Source organism: Dermochelys coriacea, chromosome 2, assembly GCF_009764565.3.
Source record: "Dermochelys coriacea isolate rDerCor1 chromosome 2, rDerCor1.pri.v4, whole genome shotgun sequence".
Taxonomy (NCBI): Eukaryota; Metazoa; Chordata; order Testudines; family Dermochelyidae; genus Dermochelys; species Dermochelys coriacea.
Window position 1 is genome coordinate 111,377,533 of NC_050069.1, and position 23,130 is coordinate 111,400,662.

At 38.7% G+C, this 23,130-nt stretch overlaps 2 protein-coding genes and 1 long non-coding RNA gene across 8 annotated transcripts in view; 1 reads left to right on the top strand and 2 right to left on the bottom strand.

Moving 5' to 3' along the window:
• The window catches only part of DEK (DEK proto-oncogene), a 35,216-nt gene extending 21,460 nt beyond the window's left edge, over positions 1-13,756 (top strand). For both annotated transcript variants that reach the window (XM_038390628.2, XM_038390629.2), the window contains 5 exons: positions 3,444-3,632; positions 8,149-8,284; positions 8,778-8,932; positions 10,059-10,127; positions 12,265-13,756. In XM_038390628.2, coding sequence (XP_038246556.1) covers positions 3,444-3,632; positions 8,149-8,284; positions 8,778-8,932; positions 10,059-10,127; positions 12,265-12,276 — 561 coding nt within the window. In that variant the 3' untranslated portion in view covers positions 12,277-13,756. The remainder of the gene's footprint in view (positions 1-3,443; positions 3,633-8,148; positions 8,285-8,777; positions 8,933-10,058; positions 10,128-12,264) is intronic.
• LOC122458755 lies at positions 1,074-10,126 on the bottom strand. Its single transcript, XR_006278985.1, has 3 exons — positions 9,948-10,126; positions 2,746-2,774; positions 1,074-1,228 (listed from the first exon to the last, which is right to left on the bottom strand). It is a non-coding gene; the product is annotated as an uncharacterized LOC122458755 (long non-coding RNA).
• A 976-nt stretch (positions 13,757-14,732) lies between the features above and the next one.
• Positions 14,733-23,130, bottom strand: part of KDM1B (lysine demethylase 1B) — a 42,708-nt gene continuing 34,310 nt past the window's right edge. For all 5 annotated transcript variants that reach the window (XM_038390624.2, XM_038390623.2, XM_038390625.2 and 2 more), the window contains 4 exons: positions 22,759-22,884; positions 21,036-21,158; positions 18,426-18,578; positions 14,733-17,244 (listed from right to left, as the gene is read on the bottom strand). In XM_038390624.2, coding sequence (XP_038246552.1) covers positions 17,161-17,244; positions 18,426-18,578; positions 21,036-21,158; positions 22,759-22,884 — 486 coding nt within the window. In that variant the 3' untranslated portion in view covers positions 14,733-17,160. The remainder of the gene's footprint in view (positions 17,245-18,425; positions 18,579-21,035; positions 21,159-22,758; positions 22,885-23,130) is intronic.

A 23,130-nucleotide genomic window follows, 5' to 3' on the forward strand; every position in this document is an offset into this window, starting at 1 on the left:
GCTCTTCTACCCTGGAAAGTTATCCTCATTGGGGAGTTAATGTTTGTGTGTCTATAGTTTTTCACTCTTCATAAACTGAGCAAATTAAACCTATCTTCTAATAGCTTCCAGACTTACAAGCCAGTCTAGGTTCTTTCCTTCTCATGCATCATTTCCAGTAATAATAATAATAATAAAAAATCTGCTTTGAGTTACTTTTGTGCAGTTACACGGAAAGCTTTTAAAAGAAACATGGAATCCCCCAATGCCATTTTCAAAGTTGCTTTTCTGGGGTAGAAGCACTAGAAGGGATTATAAGTTAAATAAGGAGAGAATACTTGAGTGTCCCATACAGAGATGTTTGTTGTTTAAAGCAGAAAATATGGAGCTCTTCCTAATAAACTTTAAATTACCGTGTTTTTAGTCTTCAAAGACAAGTGTCTTTTGACACATTGGAGAGGTTAATCTAAAATGAAGCAGACATCACTAAAACATACTGTGTGTACTTTCAGCCTCACAATGCTCAACTTTAGAGGGCTGCATATTAATGGGGATCAAAATTTTTCCCCTCCCCCATTGACATCTTTCTACACACATAATCACCAGTTAAATCAGCTGGTTGGTGTCATTGTGTTAGCAGGCATTGTGAAGTTTGGTGTTTAGTCTTAACAGTGAGAACAAAAACTCAACAATAACTGAAGTTGGGCTTTTGTAAAATTATGGCTGAGGAATTAAATGAACTTTGCCTCAGTTTGTGGGGGGGAGGACTATGTATAGGTAAAATATGTATCTGGAGTTTTGTCCAACTTCCATTATATAGCCAACATTTATTGCTGTTTGCATGTGATTGTACAGTGTAGATCAGTGGTTCTCAACCTTTCCAGACTACTGTACCCCTTTCAGGAGGCTGATTTGTCTTGCATACCCCCAAGTTTCACCTTACTTAAAAGCTACTGGTTTACAAAATCAAACATAAAAATACAAAAGTGTCACAGTACACTATTACTGAAAAATTGTTTGCTTTCTTTCTTTTACCACATAATTATAAAATAAATCATGACCCCCAGGTTGAGAAACACTGATACAGAATGTAAAGCAGTACAAACAAGTCATTTTCTGTATGAAATTTTAGTTTGTACTGACTTCAGTAGTGCTTTTCGTGTCACCTGTTGTAAAACTAGGCAAATATCTAGATGAGTTGACATATCCTCTGGAAGACTTCAGCGTACCCCCAGGAGTACATATACACCTGGTTGAGAAACACTAATGTAGATTATTGGATGGACATATTTGGAGAAACGTGTAGATGGTAAAATAACTTACAGCAACATCCATCACAGTAGCTTCACCAAACATAAGCTCTAAGACTGTTCACATTAGGCAGCAACAGTAACCTTTTCTTATGGAATACAGATGTTTACCTAAACCAGGGATGGGCGAACTTTTTGGCCTGAGGGCCACATCTGGGAAGGAAATTACATGCAGGGCCATGAATGTAGGGCTGGGGCAGGGGGTTGGAGTGCGGGAGGGGAGGGGTGTGGTGTGCAGGAAGGGGCTCACGGCAGGGGGTTTGGGTTCAGGGAGGAATGTAGAATGCAGGAGGGGGCTCAGGACGGGTTCAGGGAGGGGTGCAGAGTGCAGGAGGGGGCTCAGGGCAAGGGGTTGAGGTGCAGGAGGGGTGTGGGGTGTGGCAGGGGCTTAGGACAGGGCATTGGGGTGGAGGGGTGTGGCAGGGGGCTCCGGGTTGGGGTGCAGGCGGGGCTTGGGGTGCAGGCTCTGGCCCAGTGCTGCTTATCTTGAGTAGCTCCGGGGTGATGGCGGCATGCAGTGCATCTAAGGCAGGCAGTCCCCACACCGTTCCAGGAAGCTGCTGGCACCATGTCCTTGCGGCCCCTGGGGGAGGGGGAGATGGAGACAGAGGGCTCTGCAGGTACCTCCCCGAAGCTCCCATTGGCCACGGTTCCTCGTTCCCAGCCAATGGGAGCTGTGGGGGGTGGTGCCTGCAGGCAAGCGTAGCACATGGAGCCCTCTGCCCTCACTCTCTCCCAGGGGCTGCAGGGCTGTGGTGCAGGCCACTTTCAGGAGTGGCGCCGGGCCAGAGCAGGCAGGGAGCGTGCTTTAGCCCCACGGGGGTGGCAATCCCATGGGCTGGATCCAAAGCCCTGATGGGCCATAGATTGCCCACCCCTGACCTAAACCCATCAGGCAAAGTTCTGTCTAAAAATGAGGATTACACAATACTCTGAAAGCTATTAAATGCTGACCAGACTGCCAGAAGGAAAATTATATGATTAGGGGACCATCTACTGAAAATGTTCATCTCTGGTTCTCATAATGCTTATATGAGCACTTAAAGAGTGAAGTCAGGTGAGGTGGCAATTCTTTATTGGACCAACTCCTGTTAGTGTGAGAGACAAGATTTTGATCTTACACAGAGCTCTTCTTCAAGTCTGGGAAATGTAGTCAGTGTCACAGTTAAATGCTGTCAGCAGAACCTTACAGAGTTCTTTGTTGTTTTTGTGACTCAAAGGGAGAGGCAGCCTTTAATGCCAATTCACAATCAGTCTAGGGATTTAGATTATAACCAATATTTCGATTCACGTTTAAATCAGCTAGAAGTTCAATGTAGCAAATGAAGTGCAGATATGTTGTGCTTATACTAACCCCCTTCTAGGCAAGAGGGTTGTCTCAATCTGTATTAGCTGAGACTTCAGAATGGTTTTCGACGATCGTTCTAAAATACAGTACACTATATACCTTTCTCACCTCCAGAATGAGCCAGTATGGTAATGTCTCTATTAGCAAGAAAAAGATGTAGCATTTTTTCATATGATTGGCAGAAAAAAATTAGGCAATAGCTATCTAGACATTTTTGTTGGGGTGGAGACTCTGAAAGAATCCAGGGTGCCCTTGTCAAAAATGTTTGTATTTCTAAATAATGGAGCAATACTTAAGATTAAGATTCTCAGCTTTTTAGATCTGAAAAGATAAGCCTCTAACTTGAGTCCATTTTTGAGATAATGGGTTGAAGTGATTGGAGGGTAACATGTTCATCCACAATGAATGACAGTGTCTCTTTTGGGGGATAGGGAGGAAATAGACACAACAAACTATAAACTCAGTGTCCACCTGATTTTCCCCATAACACAGACACTGACAACTATGTGGCTACAATTTTAATGTAATTGTGTTTCATTATGTCCTAAATTGTGGTTTTGTCATGAACTTAAATAAAACAATCCCTTGAATTTTTTTAAAGTAGTGTAAACTCTTCACTTTAAAATGACGGTCCTTAGTAACGGGCATCTGGTGGTTGCCCAAAGCACATACTTTTAAGTTTTATGGGTCAGTGGTGGCTCTAGCTCTGCTTATTCTTGATTCATATGACTTGACTGAAATTGAAATTTAAAAAATTGTAATTAAATTTTGTTACTTTTTTTAACCCATACTTTTATCTTAAACAGCCATTGCCAAAGTCCAAAAAAACACCCAGCAAAGGCGGCAAAAAAGAACGCAGTAGCTCAGGAACTGCACGAAAAGTAAAACACACCAAATGTCCTGAGATTTTGTCGGATGAATCTAGTAGTGAGGAGGAGGATGAAAAGAAAGAGAAGGCTGAATCTTCTGAAGAAGATAAAGAGAGTGAAGAGGAGGTAAATATAGCAAAACTTCCTTTTCAGGAAAGATGAATGAGTTTGTCTTGCTTAGTTTGTAACTAACTGGCTACATTACTGAAAGGGGGTTTCAATATAGTTGTTAGTGTTTTGGTGGTGGTTTTTTTTTAAAGGTGGAAAGTAAGCTTTAGCTAGTTGAAAGGATTGCTTCACATGTGGACAACTTGAGACAAAAGTTCATATAGTTCTATATATCAGGAAGACCTGACTTCTTCCAGTGTCAGAAATATGGTGTGATCCAAGAACTAAAACTTTGAGGGATGAAGAAACAGAAATCAGAGGACCTGGTTCTGATCTCAGATGCTTGTGAATCTTGTAAAATCAGTTGCTGCATGTGATGGACTTTTTTTAAACATCTCTAACAAGCAGAGCAGCCAAGAGTTGAAATTTTAAGCATTGCCTTTCTTATATCTCCTGGTGACGTTTTCTAGTAAAACGCCATTGCTTTTTGACTGGGGATTACTATTAGTGAGCTACAGTTGAAGTAAGAATTGTAGAATTCAGTAAGTAAAGTCGCTCCTACCTATCTAACACTGGCCTTGGGACATCAGTTCCCAGATTCTTGTGTAGTTCTGTAGTGGTCCCTCAAATATTTATTAGTACAAAACTAAGCAACCTTGAATGGTTTTCTGCAGAATTTCAAGAGGTGATAGTCCCACTACACTCAATTTTCTACTTTTTTTTGTTTTTGTTCGTTCTTTTTTCAGAACCTTATTTTTCCATAAACTTAATTTTTTTCTTCAAACACTAGCATTTTTCCTCATACATTCACAGCTTGAGCTTCCCCTCATCCCTTTCTTCCCCCTATTCTCACAAAAGGTACAAAATGTGGAGTGACAATACAACCATCTTCATATTGTCTCAAGCCTATACCAGTGAAGAGACTTCAGGCTTCGTATCCTTTGACATCTTGATTTCTTAGATGAGATCGTTTATTACCTGCAGTTATGGCTGTGGGTTTTGTGATGTAGACATGTCCAATTCACTAATTACAGGACTGAGACCAGCATTTCATACAAGCCACTGAACTAAGGTTGTGATAAAACGTCAGCCACTATTGACGTGGGCTGCACCCCAACTTATGATTTACAAGTCTGGTAGGCCATATATTTGAATTGTCTGAGCTATGGAAGGTAGTTAACCGTGAAAACTTTTTGTTGGAAGGCAAATTCATGTAACTTCAAAAAGAAAATGTCATAAAACGCCAAATGATATTTCACCACTATTCTCCATAAAACAAGACTGGAACCACACATTCTTAACTTGCCATTTTTTGGTGGTACTCACAGCTGGTGAGTTGAAAGAGGGCTAGAGTATTAAAAGCTAATTTTATATTTTGTTCATCTGTTCACCAGTACAGTCTTTCTGCTGTGAGGAGAGGAATCTGGCTCTCTGTGGCAGGAGTCTTCTTTAGAAATCCTTTTTCCAAGAGCTCAGCTGCCTATAAAAGATAGGTAAGCCCCACTCACCTCAGTTTTTTGCCTTTCTTCAAGAGGTAGGAGTTAAACCCTCTGTTCCTTCCGAGCTGTCAGGTAAAACCTGAAAACTTTTAAATGTCTGACACTCCTAAGGAGTGTTTACAGACCCACCTCAGAGGGACTATAATGTTAGAGAACTTCAAAGGAAACTTGATTAGTTCATGGAAAAACTACCCTGCTCTTAAAACATTCTACCTCTTATGCCCTGTACAGGCAACTTTTCTGATTGAGGGTCTTAAAGGAAAAGTTTCAGCAAACCAAGGGCTTGTGTACATTTAAAATGCTGACGGGGGGGTTCTCATTTCAGCACAGGTAATCCACCTCCCCGACAGGCTGTCTACACTGGCGGTTAGATAGATTTAACTGGATTTTTCACACCCCTGAGCGATGTTATACCGACATAATTTCATATTGTAGACCACACCCAAGTAAACTCACTCAAGTTATCCCAAATTCCATGAAGGTTCAGACCAGAGTTGTCCAAACAGTGAGAAGTCAGACACTTAATTTACAATTAACTTGAAGATCAAACTTTCACAAACAATCTATAGATGAATACCTGTAGGTTATAATGTATGAAGTTATTGAAAATAAATTGAAATTATGAACCTGCTTGGAACAGAAGCTTATTGACAACTGAAAACTGGATGTCTCTTTAGCTCAGTTGTGGCAAAAGGTAGGCAAGAACTGCCTATATATTTAAAACAACAAAAATTATTATTTTTTTTTTGCCGTGTGCTTAACAGCCCTTCAGCAACAGCACAATAAAAACTAGTTAGACGGCCCTCATTTAGTTAGGCTATTCTGCTCTCTGTTGAGCTAACTGTTGGAGTCATGGGAGAGGAGTGGTTGGGACAGATGCAAACACCTGCATGCTTCTCTTGATTGAGATTCCAAAAAGACAGCTTCTTAGAATTAAGGATTCAAAGACAATTTGTAGAAAACAATCTGGATTCTGAGGAAAGATGACTTCCCATACGTTATAAGGCAGACTGAGTTCCATTTAAACTTCTAACCTTGCTCTGTAGCCAAACACTTAAAACACCAAAGCACTCTAGTTTGAAAAGTAACGACTTAAGGATATGATCTGTGTGTATTTCCTGCTGACTACAGTGACAAAGTTTTCAGTGCTTCTGTTGCCTCTGCAAAGCCAACAGCTCTGAAGCAGTGAGCTGGACTCTAGTCTGACTGGGGCACCAACACAATTAACTAAGTTTTATGGGTTGCACAGGTGTAAATGAAAGTAGTTACTGGTAATGTGAGTCAAAATCCAGTTTGGTTTTTTTTCATGTCAAATTGTTTTGCACTACTTACTAGTTACAATTTACAGGACTTAAGCACAAGCTTAACTTTTGACTTTTCCTTTTGAGAAATTCCCAAGTTCTTATTTTTTGTAGTATCATTTGATGCTAAACAGGCTTATGGGTTTCCATGCTTGCCTCATTAACTTCCAGAGGAAGTTTCTAGGGCTGGCAGTTAAACAGACTCTGATCCTCTAGACTTAAATACGTTTAACTTGTGTAAATAAAGCAAACACGTCTAGTTTATGTATCCTGTATCTTCTATTTATCAGTTGATTTTGACTTCATGAAACATGTTGTAGTTTGTCTATTATGAAAGCGTCATACCTGAGCCAGTTGTGTGCATTTATTAATGTAGTTCACTTCTACTAGTAAAAATTCACCCATGTATAATAGAGGCCATGCAGCCATACTTCTGCCTGATTGAAGGGATGCTAAGTTTCAGTATTGTGGGCAAGGATGGAAACTAAAACTAGATTGTTTATAGAATACCATGGTTTGCTTGTTTTAGTTTTAATCAGACTCTAAAGGGTTCTGTTGTAGGGCAGATGGTGCCTAGGCTATTCTAGAAATCAGATGACATGGCAGTCAGTTGTTGGTGCTCCTCTAAAATGAATTGACTAAAGTTTTGGGATGATAAAACTGACAAAGTAAAAGGAAGGTAAGTATAACTTTGTGGAAGGGATAAGAGTTGGCATTCTGTTAGTAGTGGATTGCTTTCTAGGTGCAGCACCTCCGCTTATTTTTGGCAGACTGGAGCAATTATGCATACTTCTGGTTTTGCCTTAAAGGATAGTCACTACTTATAGGAAAAACAGAATCCGCTTTGGAATAGTCATTGATGGGACACTATTGTATTAAGTGTAATTCTACTCTAAAATTATTTAAAATGGCACCTTTTAATTCCAGTGTCCATCATTTATTGTGAACTGATCCCATATGTCACACTTTCTAACTGCCAGACCTACAAATGTAACCAGGATTCTTTCCTTCTGGTGATTCATCACCAATAAAATATTTTGTATACCAAATTAGATCCTCAGTTACACCCATACAATCTTGTTTAAGACTAATGGGGTTGTGCTGGTATGGGGGGTTGAAACTTTGCTGGCAAAAGCTTTATTACTGATGATGCTGTGTGAACAGGAAAAAATGTAGCTTTCATGATTCTCCAAGGTGGAATGAGTCCTGGGTATGTCTGTAGGATTGGCGGTTAGAAAATGGATCTTGCTTCATGGATAAATTTCAGGTTGCAATAATCATTGTGAACCCTCTGCCATTGTAGTCCCTTTTCAGAGTAGAATTGCACTTTAACCAGGCCTATGAAAATATCTGCCTCCTGGGGGGAAAAATGCTCTCTAATAGCATCAGACATAATTATGAATAGAGATACTTAGCACAATCACCCATAAGGCTAGAAAAAGTTCCAGTTGTTTGTTAAAACAGTCAAGAATTTGATTGTCTTGGTCTGAGCTCCAGAGTTTATGCAAAATTAAAATCTAATCTTGAAGAGTCCAGATTTTAACTTCACAGTACCTATGCATTTTCCTCACTACCATCCACTATAGTACACAGCTATAAATGGCCAGTATTTCACATCTGAATGTAATAATTCAGTTTGCAATGACATGTTTCTCACACCCATGTAGCATATTGTTGGGGATTGAGCTGTTGTGCTAGAAGTCAGGATTCAATCCATTCTTTTCCCTCCTATAGCAACCTAAGAAAGCATCTAAAAAAGAAAAACCTAAACAGAAGATGCCTTCTAAAAACAAGAAAGCTGTGAAAAGTGCTAATGTCAAGAAAGCAGATAGCAGCACTACAAAAAAGAATCAGAACAGTTCAAAAAAAGGTAAAGGTTTTAGTCTTGTTTTCACTGTGTTGCTTAATTTAGAAGATGAGTCTTAAGGTTAACGATACAGCAAAACATTGCATACTTTTTACTGCTTCTCTGATGTAGAAATCACAAGTTTGTTTTGCTAATTTAGATTTGAAATAGCAGGATGAGATTCCCCTCTCTGCTGGGGGTCCTTGGCAAGATCTTTAACAGGACCTGTAGAGTGATTTAACAGAATCTTATAACCTGGTTTGCAGCCATACTTCAGCCTGATTGATGGGAGAAGCTGAATTGCAGTATTCTGGGTTAGGGCAGAAATTAATATTAGATAGTTTTAAACACTTGATATTTTATAAACAAAATCAGCAAAACATGATCTGTCAGACTGTCAAGGAATAATGTGGGACATGGTGTTCTGTGGGAGATAATTGTCCTGTGTTCTTTTCTGGAGGAAGGAAATAGCAGGGAGATGTCAAACATTTGAATTCTAATAAAGTAAATCTTCCAGATTTAGAAAGTGAGTCTGAGGATAGTTCAGATGATGAACCTTTAATTAAAAAGTTGAAGAAACCACCTACAGATGAAGATCTTAAGGAAACTGTCAAGAAGTTATTGGCCAATGCAAATTTGGAGGAAGTCACAATGAAACAGATTTGCAAAGAGGTATGTATAAAAATTCTACAGCTTTGTTTAAAGTTTTGTTTAAAAACTAACTTTGATATTCCTCATTTTGTTTTGTAAATTGTAAATTTGTGTTAATGTAAATATTTCGTATACCAATTATACTCAAAGAAATGTGTGAATGTCTAAAGCTGTACCACTTAAGGCTTTGATCTTGAACTAGGCAGCATTGAATCTTGTCAGCACTTGGCTGGAAAGCCTCAAGGAAAAACTCAGGGTGCTAGAGGTTAACAGAGGGTTAACGCTTTTCCCTCAGCCTCCTCTATCCCACACACCTACCTGGCTGTTCTGTGAATTTAGTCCTCGTTTGCTTTTTGTCAAAATGCATAAAATAAAACACATTTGAGTCAAAGTATTTTTTGACTTGCCCAATATTTTGTTTTCAGCTGGGCCTGAAACTAAACTTCTTTCAATTTTTCAGAATTGGCAGCAAGTCAAAAAATCCATTATTTGCCAGTTTAGTGATTTTTTTTCCCCCCCACCACCACCACCCACAATTTGGCTACTGATAGTTGTAAAACAGTACTTTCATTGATTGATTTAAAGGACCCAAAATTGTACTTACTGTGGACCTAGTCTTTGTTCTTTTAGTGTCTTTCATACTTACGGGAAATGCAGCTGCCAGTCTAGAGCAGTGGTTCTCAACATGTGGTCCGTGAAACCGTTAAACTGAAAAGATTTCAGCGCACTCTCGCTGTGTGTATGTGTATATAAAAAACTTCATGGGGTTCGCATCTCTATTCAGAATTTCTTAGGGGTCCACAAATGAGAAAAGGTTGAGAACCACTGGTCCAGAGGATACAACGCACCCACTGGTAAACAGCCTGAATTGTTTGACCCCAGGGTATTCTGTCACCCACATGTTATGCTTTATTAATATGAAAACTAACTCCTCTTGTCATTAAAAATAACTGCTACACAAACGTTCAAAAACTGAGTTTAGGCAAAATGAGGGAAATAAAAGGTTTGACACTTCAAATTACATTGTACAACTTACATTTGGATTCTACAACTCCATGTCCTCTGCACTAAAATCATGAAGTTAATGTTCTAAAAATAAAAGTAAGACTTCTCACTCACACTAGCTCTTTTTTATTGCTTGCTTTAGGTATATGAAAGTTATCCCAGTTATGACTTGTCTGAAAGGAAAGATTTCATCAAAAAGACAGTTAAAGAGGTAAACTTATCTGAAAAAGTAAACGGTATATTTTTAAACATCTATCAGAGATTGGGACGCTATATAGTACTAAGTATCAGAGGGGGAGCTGTGTTAGTCTGGATCTGTAAAAGCAGCAAAGAGTCCTGTGGCACCTTATAGACTAAGAGACGTATTGGAGCATAAGTTTTTGTGGGTGAATACCCACTTCGTCAGACGCATGTAGTGGAAATTTCCAGAGGCAGGTATAAATATGCAAGCAAGAATCAGGCTAGGGATAACGAGGTTAGTTCAGTCAGGGAGGATGAGGCCCTTTTCTAGCAGTTGAGGTGTGAACACCAAGGGAGGAGAAACTGCTTTTGTAGTTGGCTAGCCATTCACAATCTGTTTAATCCTGAGCTGATGGTGTCAAATTTGCAAATGAACTGAAGCTCAGCAGTTTCTCCTTGAAGTCTGGTCCTGAAGTTTTTTTGCTGCAGGATGGCTACCTTTCAATCTGCTATTGTGTGTCCAGGGAGGTTGAAGTGTTCTCCTACAGGTTTTTGTATATTGCCATTCCCAATATCTGATGTGTCCATTTATCCTTTTATGTAGGGACTGTCCAGTTTGGCTGATGTACATAGAGGGGCACTGCTGGCACATGATGGCATATATCACATTGGTGGACGTGCAAGTGAATGAACCAGTGATGATGTGACTGATCTGGTTAGGTCCTGTGATGGTGTCGCTGGTATAGATATGTGGGCAGAGTTGGCATCGAGGTTTGTTGCATGGATTGGTTCCTGAGTTAGTTACTATGGTGTGGTGTATAGTTCCTGGTGAGAATATGCTTCAGGTTGGTGGGTTGTCTGTGGGCGAGGACTGGCCTGCTGCCCAAGGCCTGTGAAAGTGAGGGACTGTTGGCCAGGATGAGTTGTAGATCAGTGATGATGTGTGGGAGAGGTTTTAGCTGAGGACTGTATGTGATGGCCAGTGGAGTTCTGTTGGCTTCTTTCTTGGGCTTGTCTTGCAGAAGGAGGCTTCTGGGTACACATCTGGCTCTATTGATCTGTTTCCTTATTTCCTCGTATGGGTATCATAGTTTTGAGAATGCTTGGTGAAGATCTTGTAGGTGTTGGTCTCTGTCTGAGGGGTTGGAGCAAATACGGTTGTACTAGTACTAGTTTCAGAAAGCTTGGTTTTTTGTATGGGAAGTGACCAAAAACATTTTTTCAGGTCAACCTTGATTCAGGAGCTGGCTCTTTGCCCTATGTGCTCTTCATCTAAAAGCTGATAGTTTTTTTTCTTAACATTAGTCAAACCTGAATGCCACTCACATGTGGGTTCAATAATTTTTATCTTTAGGAAATATGAATTACTATTCAGGAAGAATTAAAATAGTAAAGCTACTCTGGTCTCTATTAATCTAACTAACTAGCATAATTAATAATGCACAGCTCTGAAAGGGCCAAATCATGGCCTAGGCTACACAGCAATTTAGGGATGCAAAGCACTGGCTACTTGCATCACAGGTAATAGCACAGGAGAGAACACAAGCTTCACTGAGCTGCTCAGTTTCCTCTCCATGCAGCTGTGTGGGAGTGGGGAGAGAGCAGGCAGAGCCTTGGCTCAGCACATATCCCCAGCCACACACCTGGGTGGGAAGAGTTATGATGCTGCCTTGGAGAGTACACTGCATCTGATGTAGACCCCATACTTCCTCCCCTCAGCAGTAGGGGAAACAGGAAGGATACTGACTCCATGAATTGCAATCTTGCTTTCTTTAGCTGCTACAGCAACATGCCACCTTTAATGTAGAGCTCATGATCCAATCTATAGCTAGTAACGCTTAAGAATAATTTCAAGTGAATTCATTTTGTTACTCCCTAAAATAAAAAAGGGATGATGTAAGGGAACCAGGACTTCCGTTAGTCAGACTGCAGAAAAATTGTAAGTGAATGTCTTGATTTTATTTCAAACCCTCTAATAAAAAATAATGCATACACCTCAAATGTCGTGTATGCCAGCTAAAACACAGTGGAATATCCTAACATGAGATGGCACTGAACAATTTTAATTCTTAACTAGCATTTTTGTGCCTGTTCTTGAACAGCCTTTATCTTAATGTTAGACTGGTGTGGAATTGATTAAGGCTAAAGGAGAAACTGTCTCATTTCAGTTGATTTCATGATCTAATTTGACTGGAGGAAATTAAAACTGCTGACTTATGTTCCCATGGATTTGAAGATGATAGACACCAGCAAAAAGAATGTTTGTGATATATTATGTTTCGTCAGCGCTGATTCTGCGGACCGAGTATCAGTGTAAATTGCTTTGTGTACCTTTTTAATAATTGCATTTGATGCAGGTTTTAGTTAACTTGCTTTTTTTTTTTTGCATGGCAATAAATGTTCCCTTTTTATAGTTTTGTACATTTTGAATTGCTTTGTAGTAGTAGATTCATTAAGATATCATAGCTTTTAATGTGCTTTAATACCTTGCATAATTTTTTTTAAGAATCAAGTAGGATAAAAGTTGTTTGCATACATACATGCAGAAATTGTCTAGAATATTGCAGTATTGAGTTATAGAAATATCTGAATACATATTCTGAAAATCAGTCATGCTAGTGTTTATATTCTGATTTACATGCTATAAATTCAGAATGCTCAATCTACATTACTGTCTTGCATGTGTATGCACTGAGAACCATCAAAGCATGGTAACTAATTGGCAGATATTATTTTTGTACTTTTAAAGACTGTATATAAAGTTATTGCAGATTTCTGTTGTGCAAATCAGTTTTTTAAATCTCTGGTTATCTTAGGACTTAAGACATGTCAGTGTTCAGCAGTGATGCTGGGATGAAAAGTGGGAAGCTCTATACAAGAGTTGAAGTTTTACTGTTTGTCCAACCTTGCCTTGTAAAGAAGATTCGCCTGTAATTTTATACTTAAGCTTTTCAGTGTTTAACTTTATATAAAAGGCTACAGATGTATTTGTTCCAATGGCTTGACCTAATACATTAATAAAGTTCAAAGTGAAGGCTATAGGGGGAAAAGTAATTGACTTGATAATGCTTATTTGGGTGTTAGACTCTACAGCCAAAACTTTCAGAAGTGGGTGCCTAAAGTGAACACCTGGCAGGCTTAACAACTGAAAATCATGCCCCAAATCTAGGAGCCCAAGCAGGATAGTACTTAATCATTTACTTAAGTGCTATTCTGAATAGGAATAGTTTTCTAAATTCAAGCATAAATATGGTTTATGGTACTCTAGAATCACATCTCAAACTTTGGCCAACTGCTTTTGGTTCAAAGTGGAAATTTTCATGTAAGTTGTTTTTGCCCACCATATTATACCTTTGTGCTATTATAGAAAGTCACATTTATAATTTATGTAAAATGCTAACACAGGCCAAACAAAGTGTTGCTATCAGTGCTATGAAAAACAAATCCTCTGACTCCAGTATTCAAGAGCAAAATGTTTTTAAAATTTTAGTATTGTGTTTGCAAAATTAGGAGTCAGATCATTTAAATTCTGAAAATGTTCAGCCAGTCAGGATGTTAATTAACATTTACCTTTTTATGATTTCTTTGCATGTAATCCTTTTTTTAAAAAGGCTGAATGTTTCAGTTTTGTACTCAATAAATGTCTTTCAGAAAAACTTAGATCAATTTTGATATTCACTTACCTGTACAGTAAATTCTACAGCCACAGATGTGTACCTAGAGAAAACTCTGGAAAAGTTTCTTTGCTATAACATGTCCTGCCATCAAAATATGACAACCAATGACTCCTCGTGCAATTGCTTTCAACAATCTTACCAACTTTAACAAAGGCGTTTAAACAATTTCAAAATCCTGGTAAAGCAGTAAGTTACTTGTCACTGAATCTTGTTTCATCCTTGGGTAGTACGACAATAGGTTATTTTTAAATTGTATTTCTAAAGCTTCTGTAAATAACACTCATGGCTAAGTCACCACCTTAACTGAATGAGGTGGACAAGATTGAAGTTACTGAATTTCTTCTCAAATGCTTTTCCTCATCCTCCAATGTAGGAAAATGCTAATGAAAGCTGTAGTGCAGAAAGTGTTAACACTATGATCTAACTTTATCCCACTGGTTCTCAACCAAAGGTATGGTCTATGGGTGAAGCTTGTGTGTAGAGTATCATCTCTTGTCCGCACCACAGTCAGTGCTTGGTGAAGTGTTTTGTGATCCTTTGAAAGACACTGGATCTATTATTGTACAGATAATAGAATCAGGACTTGCAATTCAGAGATAGTTATAGAACAGCAACTATAAGATTCTATCTCTAGATATTAGTAAAGCATGTTGCTCAGTATGTGCTTAGCATCAATTTCAAAAACAGTGTGCAACATCCAGTGGACACTTTCCAGTTTTATTCTGCTGCCATAACAGTCACACAGAAGAGTTGAAGTGTAACAGATCATGCTCTGCCTTCAGACATTTTAGTCATATTTTAAACAAATTTACTTAAAGCCATTCTCCAGTTGTTGTTTATTTACAGGGAATAAACTGTACACAAGTTAGAAAAACTGGCATGCTTAATTAAATGATGTAATTAGTCCCCAAGAACTTCTCCAGTGCTTTCAGTTGGGCCAATTCTGAGGCTCTTAACTTAAAGTCTTAAATGAGTATAAACAAAATGGAAGTCATTTTATGCTTGCTTCTCCACAACTGAAGTGTAGCACAATGCAGTTTAAAATGTCTGATTAGTCCATAATAAATGTCTTATTACTTTGGTAAACAGTTTAAAATTTACCAGAATGCTCTGCATTTATTATCCCCCATTCTTGCCTTTTTAATGAGGCCTTAATTCTGCAAAGCATTTAAACATGTGCCCACTATTCAGAATGTATATAAATTCCAATGCAGTTAAACAGGACTTGGGCCTATGCTTAAAGTTCAGCATGTACAGAAATGCTTTGCTGAAGAGGGATAAACTGTTGAATTGGGGTCTAAGACACTAAGGATTAACTGAAAGGTCAGGCTCTTAACTGTTTCTATGCTATTATGAAGCTGATTGGAGCTTTGACCAAGGCCTGTAAACGGAACGTATATTCTGAGCTTGTACCAATGATTCTTTTATTTAACTCTGTTTGTAAGCTGCTTTCCTATTTAAAATTTTGGTATCTTATCTAGTACATTGAGAGAGGCAGGGAGCGCTTCCTTTCACTTTTGCCCACTATGGACACTTTTCATTTCCTACTGAAATCTCTCACTTCCATTATAAATTGGTCTGTAAAACATGGAATTATCAAAGTAGCAATGATTTAGCAAAATTTAAACCTTGATTACCATTTCTTCTACAAGCAAAGGATTTCAGGCCTTGCTCTATAACCTTTAAGCCACTTACAATTTAGTACTTGAAGTATTTCAGAACTGTAGATATTAGCATTCTTTAGAGCAAAAAAAAAATTAGGAACACTTACACTTTCAGTCACATCCTCAGTTCAGTTTTAAAAAGCAGAATATTTAGCTGAAAAACAGATCTAATTACATATATAAACATCTTCAACCTTGTAAATTAAAGATTAAATAAAAATATTTAACATACCTGATCACATCTACTCTAGAAAACAAAATTAGGTATTGAAGAAGAGTAAAAAATTGTTTTTCTTCAGCAGGCTTCTTTTCTAAAGGTAACCTTTCTGGAGTTAAACACTGTAACTCAAGAAGACTTGCTCTGTCACACACACAGCATTCTAAAGAGAGTGCATGCTTGACACTAAGAAAAATAAGTGCTTATTTTCCTTCCAGAATCACACACAACTCTGCAGTAACATCGCAGGAGGAAAAGTTTTTTTGTTTTTTTTTTTTTTAATTTAAAACATTTTCCATTTACCCTGTTCTATGGGATGTTAAGGCAGATGTGAATGCTGTGTGTTTTATTTCTTGCTGCCTTCCCCTGTGGGAAGAACTTATCTACTTATCTTTTACTGAATTACTCCAGAGTCTTTTTTTTTTAATAATACCTTCAAATAATAAACTAAATCAAAGTGCAAGCCACCTTATTTCAGCCCTTCATAAAAAGCATATTTTACCTCATTCATCTTCACCTATTTTAAATACAAAAGCTGAATGAGTCACTAATAACTTACACTCCCCTTTTTATCCCCAATTAAGCTCTCATAATTATATGTATAAGTGAGTCACCTACTCAGCTCAAATGAATTTGGAAGTTCACTTTCAAAGGAAAAACATCTAAACCCATACAATTTTGCACTACCCTACTTGCATGATGAACACCACTGAGCAAACCTAAACTTACTCTTATCATAAAGATCATTCCTTTACAACTCTGAATATGCAGCAGAGAGCACATTTCAGAGACATTTTTACTGTAACATAAAAGCTTTTTTCCTTTTGAAAAATCTTTTAGCTTCAATAACCCTTTGATGATTGCACTATAAACTGTTCCAGCAGTTTTTATTTAAAAGGAACACATTTGAGATGCCAAAGCCTGACTGGTGGACAGTAAATACACTGAAAAAATGTCAGAAGAGGTTATTGGGAGTAGGGTGGAGGAGATGCAACTGATTTTGTTCTCTCTTACAACCAACTCCATTCCATGATTTGGCTTGTTTGTTCAAGTGCTACTCTGATCAACCTGAGAACAAAATGAATTTAGGAGCCCCACCACTAAATAATCCACCATGCTTTAATACTGTATAGAAATCAATTGCTCTGTTATTCTGAACTTCTTCAATGCAGGTGGTTTACTACAATAGTGTGGGCTGAACCATATAGAAAAAGGCCTCACACAGCAGGCTCTCTTAGTAGACCCGTGTGTGCCACAGTAGCAAGAGACTCCAATGTCAGAGCTCACATGTTAATATCATCTTTGTTGGAAAAATGACATTAGGAAAAAACTATGATTTCATGTAGCACCAGGGTTTGAAAGAAAAAAGTTAAAGATGAAGATTTTATCTTCAGATATCATATACTGTTTTAAGTACCACTTGGGGGAATGATAGCAAAGGGGAAATTGAAGGAAGTCTTACCCACAGAAAACAATTAAAAAATATATAGACACAAATGTCAGTATTCAAAATGCTGCTATTTTGCTTGCTTCTCGAACGCCACTCAAGTAGGCTCCTGTAACGGTCTGTGGAAAGTGCCTGTTTGTGGCCTATAATAAAATAAAAATTGCATAATTTCTGAAACAGCTATAGAAGAACAAAAATAAAATTCTGCTCCAAAACAAAGTTCTGGGTAGTGCAAGAGTGTTTGATATATGCTTTTACACAGGTATTTTCAAACTATTAAAGGCTCTCAAATTTTAAAAATAGTTTGTTAAAAAGATGAACCAAAGAAAAGCCTTTTTTTTTTAAAAAAAGGCAGCAAGTATTGAATTTAGCAAAAAGGTAATCTCTGAAGTCATACATCCATTAAAGCTAAGAAATTGGACTCTTGGCAGAGGTAGTCATTTTTGCTAGTTTGAACGTTACTTCAGAGAGATTGTTCATACACTTCATATATTAATACACAATAGTATCAATGGCATAAGTTTGTTACAGCTGCATTAGTGACCAATGGAGAAATAGTGAGTCAATTATGCAGTTCATCTGAACTGCGGTGGACAATTATGAGTCTCAAGTCTATAATATGAACATGCATTTTTGTCTTTATAAAATCAGCAATTGACCATATGTATCCAAATACAATTATGCAAAACGTAACTACAATAAAGGGCATGCCTGGAGAGTCGTTTTTGAAGAACTACAATTTATCATTATTAACCACTTGTGAGACATTCCTCCATACATAGGCAGGGGCTTGTTTTTAAAGAGCTTTATTGCTCTTCTGTATTCCATAGGGCAAGATGATCATTACTGTACATCCCTAATGAAAAAATATGTCCACAGGGACTGAAGTCAGTTATATAAGTTATATCCACACCAGCGTAACAGTTTTCCATTTTGCATCTTGTTTTGGGTATACAGTTTGGTGCAGATTTTCAAAACTAGAGGCTCTGGCTCATATGGCTAAGCAGATTAAAACTACATGCACTTCTGCAAAGAGAAGTTCAAATCGCAATTACATCGAATGTGTAAGTGGATTTCGTGGCCTCATCCTACTCTGCATTTATCCACTCCACAAAGCCACCCCTCGATTTGGTACAACTGGCAATGGCAGCTCAAAACAAGCTAGGAAGTGCTGTAGGTCAGAATCAAGGTGCATTGGCAAAGGGGATACTTACAAAATGTCTGTCCACTCTAAATCATTCTCTACCCAGCACTTAATCTCTTTTTTACAACAAATAAAAATAAATTCTTGAACCAATTTTAGAATAATAATGAAGACATTTACCTCGCCAGCAAAGAAGATTGTTCCTTGAATGTCTTCAGCTATAACGTCATAAGCCTCACCACTGCCACCTGTCTTTACAAAACTGTACGCCATCTGGATCCAGGGATCTTTGTTCCATCGTGTAACAAAGTACTTTACTGGGTCTGGAACTTCCTGAATTATCAAGGAAATAAGTTATGCAATATAATGAAGAGAGTTTATAGGAACCTCCAGTGAAGAATTATATTAAAATGTTTAACCTAATGTTTGAAATATTCAGAATATACTTACGCAGCTTTGAACTTAGGAAATTTGAGAGTTTGCATAATACAAGGATTGTAATGCTGCATACAGCTATATTTGGAGAAGAAACTCTTCTTCCCCCAGACTATGCACTTTGTATATCCTTCTGAACAGGTACAAGAAGCATCAGTTTACCAGTGATAACCTCAGGGTCAACATTACTATGCACAAAAGTTTCTGCAACCAAGAGACTAAAGATCAACTTTGTGAAATAATGCTGAGATTTCTACAATAGTGGGGTACATCTTAGAAAGGACTCCTGGTGCAGCTTGTCTTTATAAACTGTAGTAACTGGTCCACCATGAAAGAAGTTTTACAGATAAGTTTTTCATAGAAGGTTCTTCTTCTGGTTGCATAAGATGGGGAGAAAACAATCAGACTGGCATGGAGACCAAATATTAATTTGCCACCTGTAAGTTCTTGAGAGGTCAGAATAGCAAGTAGATGAACTTTTAATATGAATATAGTTTGTTATAACTAACAGCTGCTCTCTCAAGTATATTTTCTGAGGAACAACTGAAAACTCAGGATTTCTTGAGGTGAATCACTTAAAAAGTTATCTATTAGTGTTATTTCTGTTGAGGCCATTAGCCTCATCCTTGCTGGTGTCTGCCAGCTTCACTAAAATCTCTCCCATCTAAGGGGTGGGGGGCTGGAAGTAAGTATGACTCTTTATGCACCAACTGTTAGGAAGGGCTCACGCAAAGCATCAGAGCCACCAATGTACATCATGCATTACACAACACCTGGAATTGCGTATGACTAATTCAGACTAGAAAGCTCCAAACAAGATCCAAATTTCAAAATACAAATATGACATAACAGTGGCAACATTTGTTTTACTCATCAACTCAAAGAATCCAGAGGTCAGGTTAGCCATTAAGGGCTTAGCTACACTTGCGAGTTACAGCGCAATAAAGGCGCCCCGGTGCACTAGCTGACTACCCGTCCACACTGGCAAGGCATGTAGAGCGCTCTGACTCCACGGCTACCGCGCTGCTGGTACTCCACCTCGGCGAGTGGAATAACATTTGCTGTGCCCTTGCTGGAGCGCTGCGGTGCCAGTATGAACGAGGTGTTGCTTTATTGCGCTCTGATCAGCCTCCAGAAATGGCCCATAATCCCCTTAAGTCAAGTGGCCACTCTTGTCATTGTTTTTGAATCACTGCAGGAATGCGGAAATGCCCGTTGAAAGCTCTGTTTCTGACAGCCAGCTGTTAATCTCCTCTGAGACAAAGCAACCATTAGTGTAGAATACTTGTGAGAGAGAGAGAGGCGGGTGGAGGGAGAGGGGTCTGCTGCTGTCAACTTACAAGACAGCATGCTGACATGCTCTCAGCCTCCCAAAAACCCACTCCCCCCCACATACACACAACGCACTCCCTGTCACACTCCACCCCACCCTCCATTTGAAAAGCATGTTGCAGCCACTTGCATGCTGGGATAGCTGCCCATAATGCACGGCTCCCAATGCTGCTGCAAATGTGGCCAAGCCAGTGCACTTGAAGCTGTCAGTGTGGACAGACTGCAGCGCTTTTCCCTACTGCGCTCTACGAAGGTGGGTTTAACTCAAAGCGCTCTACATCTGCAAGTGTATCCATGCACTCAGTCTTCCTTGGCATCCAGCTGTTAAAAATCAGAGCCACTCTAGAATATCGTGAGAGAAAAGTTCAGCCCTCCAAGTGTTGGGTGCAAATGGTATTGCTAAGTAATGATAGCGTTTATAATAAACGAAGATATTAGTTATTATCTCAAAGGTGACCTGCAAAGAGAGAGAGAGTGAAGAGGACTTGTACCCAAGAGATATACTAGGTAGGTAGGTAGGTAGGTAGGTAGGTGTGTGTGTGTGTGGAAGTGGGGGTTTATTCTTTCTACATCAGAAAGCCAGCTCTTGTCTAGTCTATACAACTTTCTGTATGGTTGGAGAACTAGTGGGATGATAACATCAAAAAGATCAAGGACATGACACCTGATTAACTGAGAAGTGATTTTTACTCAGACTGTTTAAACTTTGTTTGGTTTTTCTTAATGCCTCTAACCAAAACATGTGGAAGAAAAACTCCCATTTGGTTTACATTTTATCAACCCCATTTCTTCAATTCAGGCCCATGATAGCTCCCAATTCCCCTTTCTGTGATCACAGAAAATCAGACTTGACAATCCTGATATTTCTCAGACAAAAGACAGGCAGAAAAACACACACGTTTCAGACCTTCTTTATACATCATAGAGAAGTAATAAAAGGCACAAACTTTTTGTTTCTTTGCAGGTCCCTCTTTAAACCTCTGGCAAGTTAATTCTTCTTTGACAGAAAAACACTTCTCTTACCTGCTCCTTAAACAGCTCTCGAAGTACAGTCATGCACAGTTGTAGTACTTGTTTGTCATCTAAATTCTTAATGGTTGTCACAGCATCTCCAGTAACTACTGACATTAGAACACTATATTTACCCTAGAATCAAAACATTAACATTTGATATCATTTCAGAAATACTAAGAATGTCTAGAAAGTCACTTAAATTACTATTGTCCCCAACAGACAGTCAGTGGAGGAAATTAACTATTTTTTCGGACCAAGTCGGTTATGATCCCAAAGAAAGTTCATCTGTAGTTTTTACTCTCAGATATGAAAAAACTAGAAGAAAGTCAGAGGACAATATAGAACTTCATTAGGTAGAGTTAGTCCTTTTTATAATAGTGCAGAATTAACTGGAACCCATATATTTGTCAGCCTAAATAATACACAAAGGATGTTAACATGCTTACATTCATGCATAAAAGTCACATTTTCAGTGCCAGATCTGATCTCCTGTTCAATGCTAACGCTCCACTGCTAACTTCAAGAGACGGAAACAAGAAGAGGCCCCACTAGGATGCTAGTCATTATGGGTCTGAGACAAAGCCCATTGAAGTCAATGAAAGTCTTTATATTTATTTGACCGGGGTTTGGCTCAGGCACCAAATGTTCTGCTCTAAAACAGCTGTGGTCCTGCTTACCTGTTACCACAAAACTCAGCTATCAGGAGTTTCAAAAGTGAAAGAGCAGTGGCTACAGAATATTGCAGAAGGCCTCATCTCGCTCACAGTATGCCATTCTCCTCTCCTCTTTATGGGGCAATTAATCTACCATCATTACTAATCTAGAGAACAATTTGCTACGTAAAAATTACTCCAGAAGCTCCCATTTATCCTCAAGAGCCCCCGCCACCAGCACACTGAATCTTTCTGCAGGAGTAACTTCTCAAATACTGGCAGGTGCCTTTTCTAAAGGTCAGCCAGGAACACATGATTACAGGACATTGTCTTCATAGGATCTCTTGGAAAAGCCAGCAAGTTACAGAAAATTCTTTACTTGTTCACAAAAAGTAGTAGATAAAAGGGCAAGGTACACAGAGTAAAAGCGGAGGGTGAAGGGGGAAGACATGCTGTCAAACCACAGGCTGGAGTTGGTATCAAAATCCATAGCTTTTGAACTGACCTTACAGCCTTATTATTGTTATGAACGAAGCCAATCTGACTGCAGTGGTGCCAGCCTACAGGTCCAATGTATGAGCCTGATTCTCTATCCCCCTTACTGGTTTAAAACAATTATACAAGGTGTAGGGAAAACAGAGAACCAAGACTTATGTTCCTAAAATGAAAACTGAATTCCTCATTCTTTCTACACCATTCGTTACAACAATCTGTACTCAAATTCCATAGACTTGGTTGTGGAACAGCACTTCAGCCAGTATACATCACCCCAGTGCCTTTATCTGGCCCCAGAAGCCCAAATCTTTCAGACCTAAAACAAGGACAGCCTAGTTGCATAAGGATCGCTCTGCAGCCAGTCCTGAAAAATGTCTCCTACTTACTACAAAGCAATGCTTTAAAAAGAGTCTTGTCAATTCACAATCTGTTCTTCTCCTACCGAAAAATACTGGTTCCATTTTTCTAATAGCAAGGGAGCAAACAGCAAAGAAAACCTCCTTTGTTGCACTTGGGTTTCAAACTGAAATTTATTAAGAGTCAATTAAAAATACTGACATTCCACCATATACAGAATATGGTACCTGTGGATCCATGTCATAGAATACACTGAAGAGCCCACGTTTGCTGGAACTAGGTGGAACGTGACCAAAAAAATCAGCTCCTTGAATTTTGCTGTCCCAGAATCTATAAGGAAACTGCAAGGCAACCTAGAGAGAGAGAGAAAAGATTCAGTCAGAGAGAATGTCACATTTCAAAATTTGCAACCTGCCTTGTACCTCCATATTTAAAATGCCTCTCTTTCTCTTTCCCCTCAACCTCAGGTACCCAAATATGCTAGGTAGGATATCTGGATCTTTTTTCTTTATCAAGAAAGAAGAGAGGTATAAAACTGTTGCTATCTCAGATTAAAAAAGCACAAATCTGAGTAATGTTGTCAATCCATTTGGCTACAG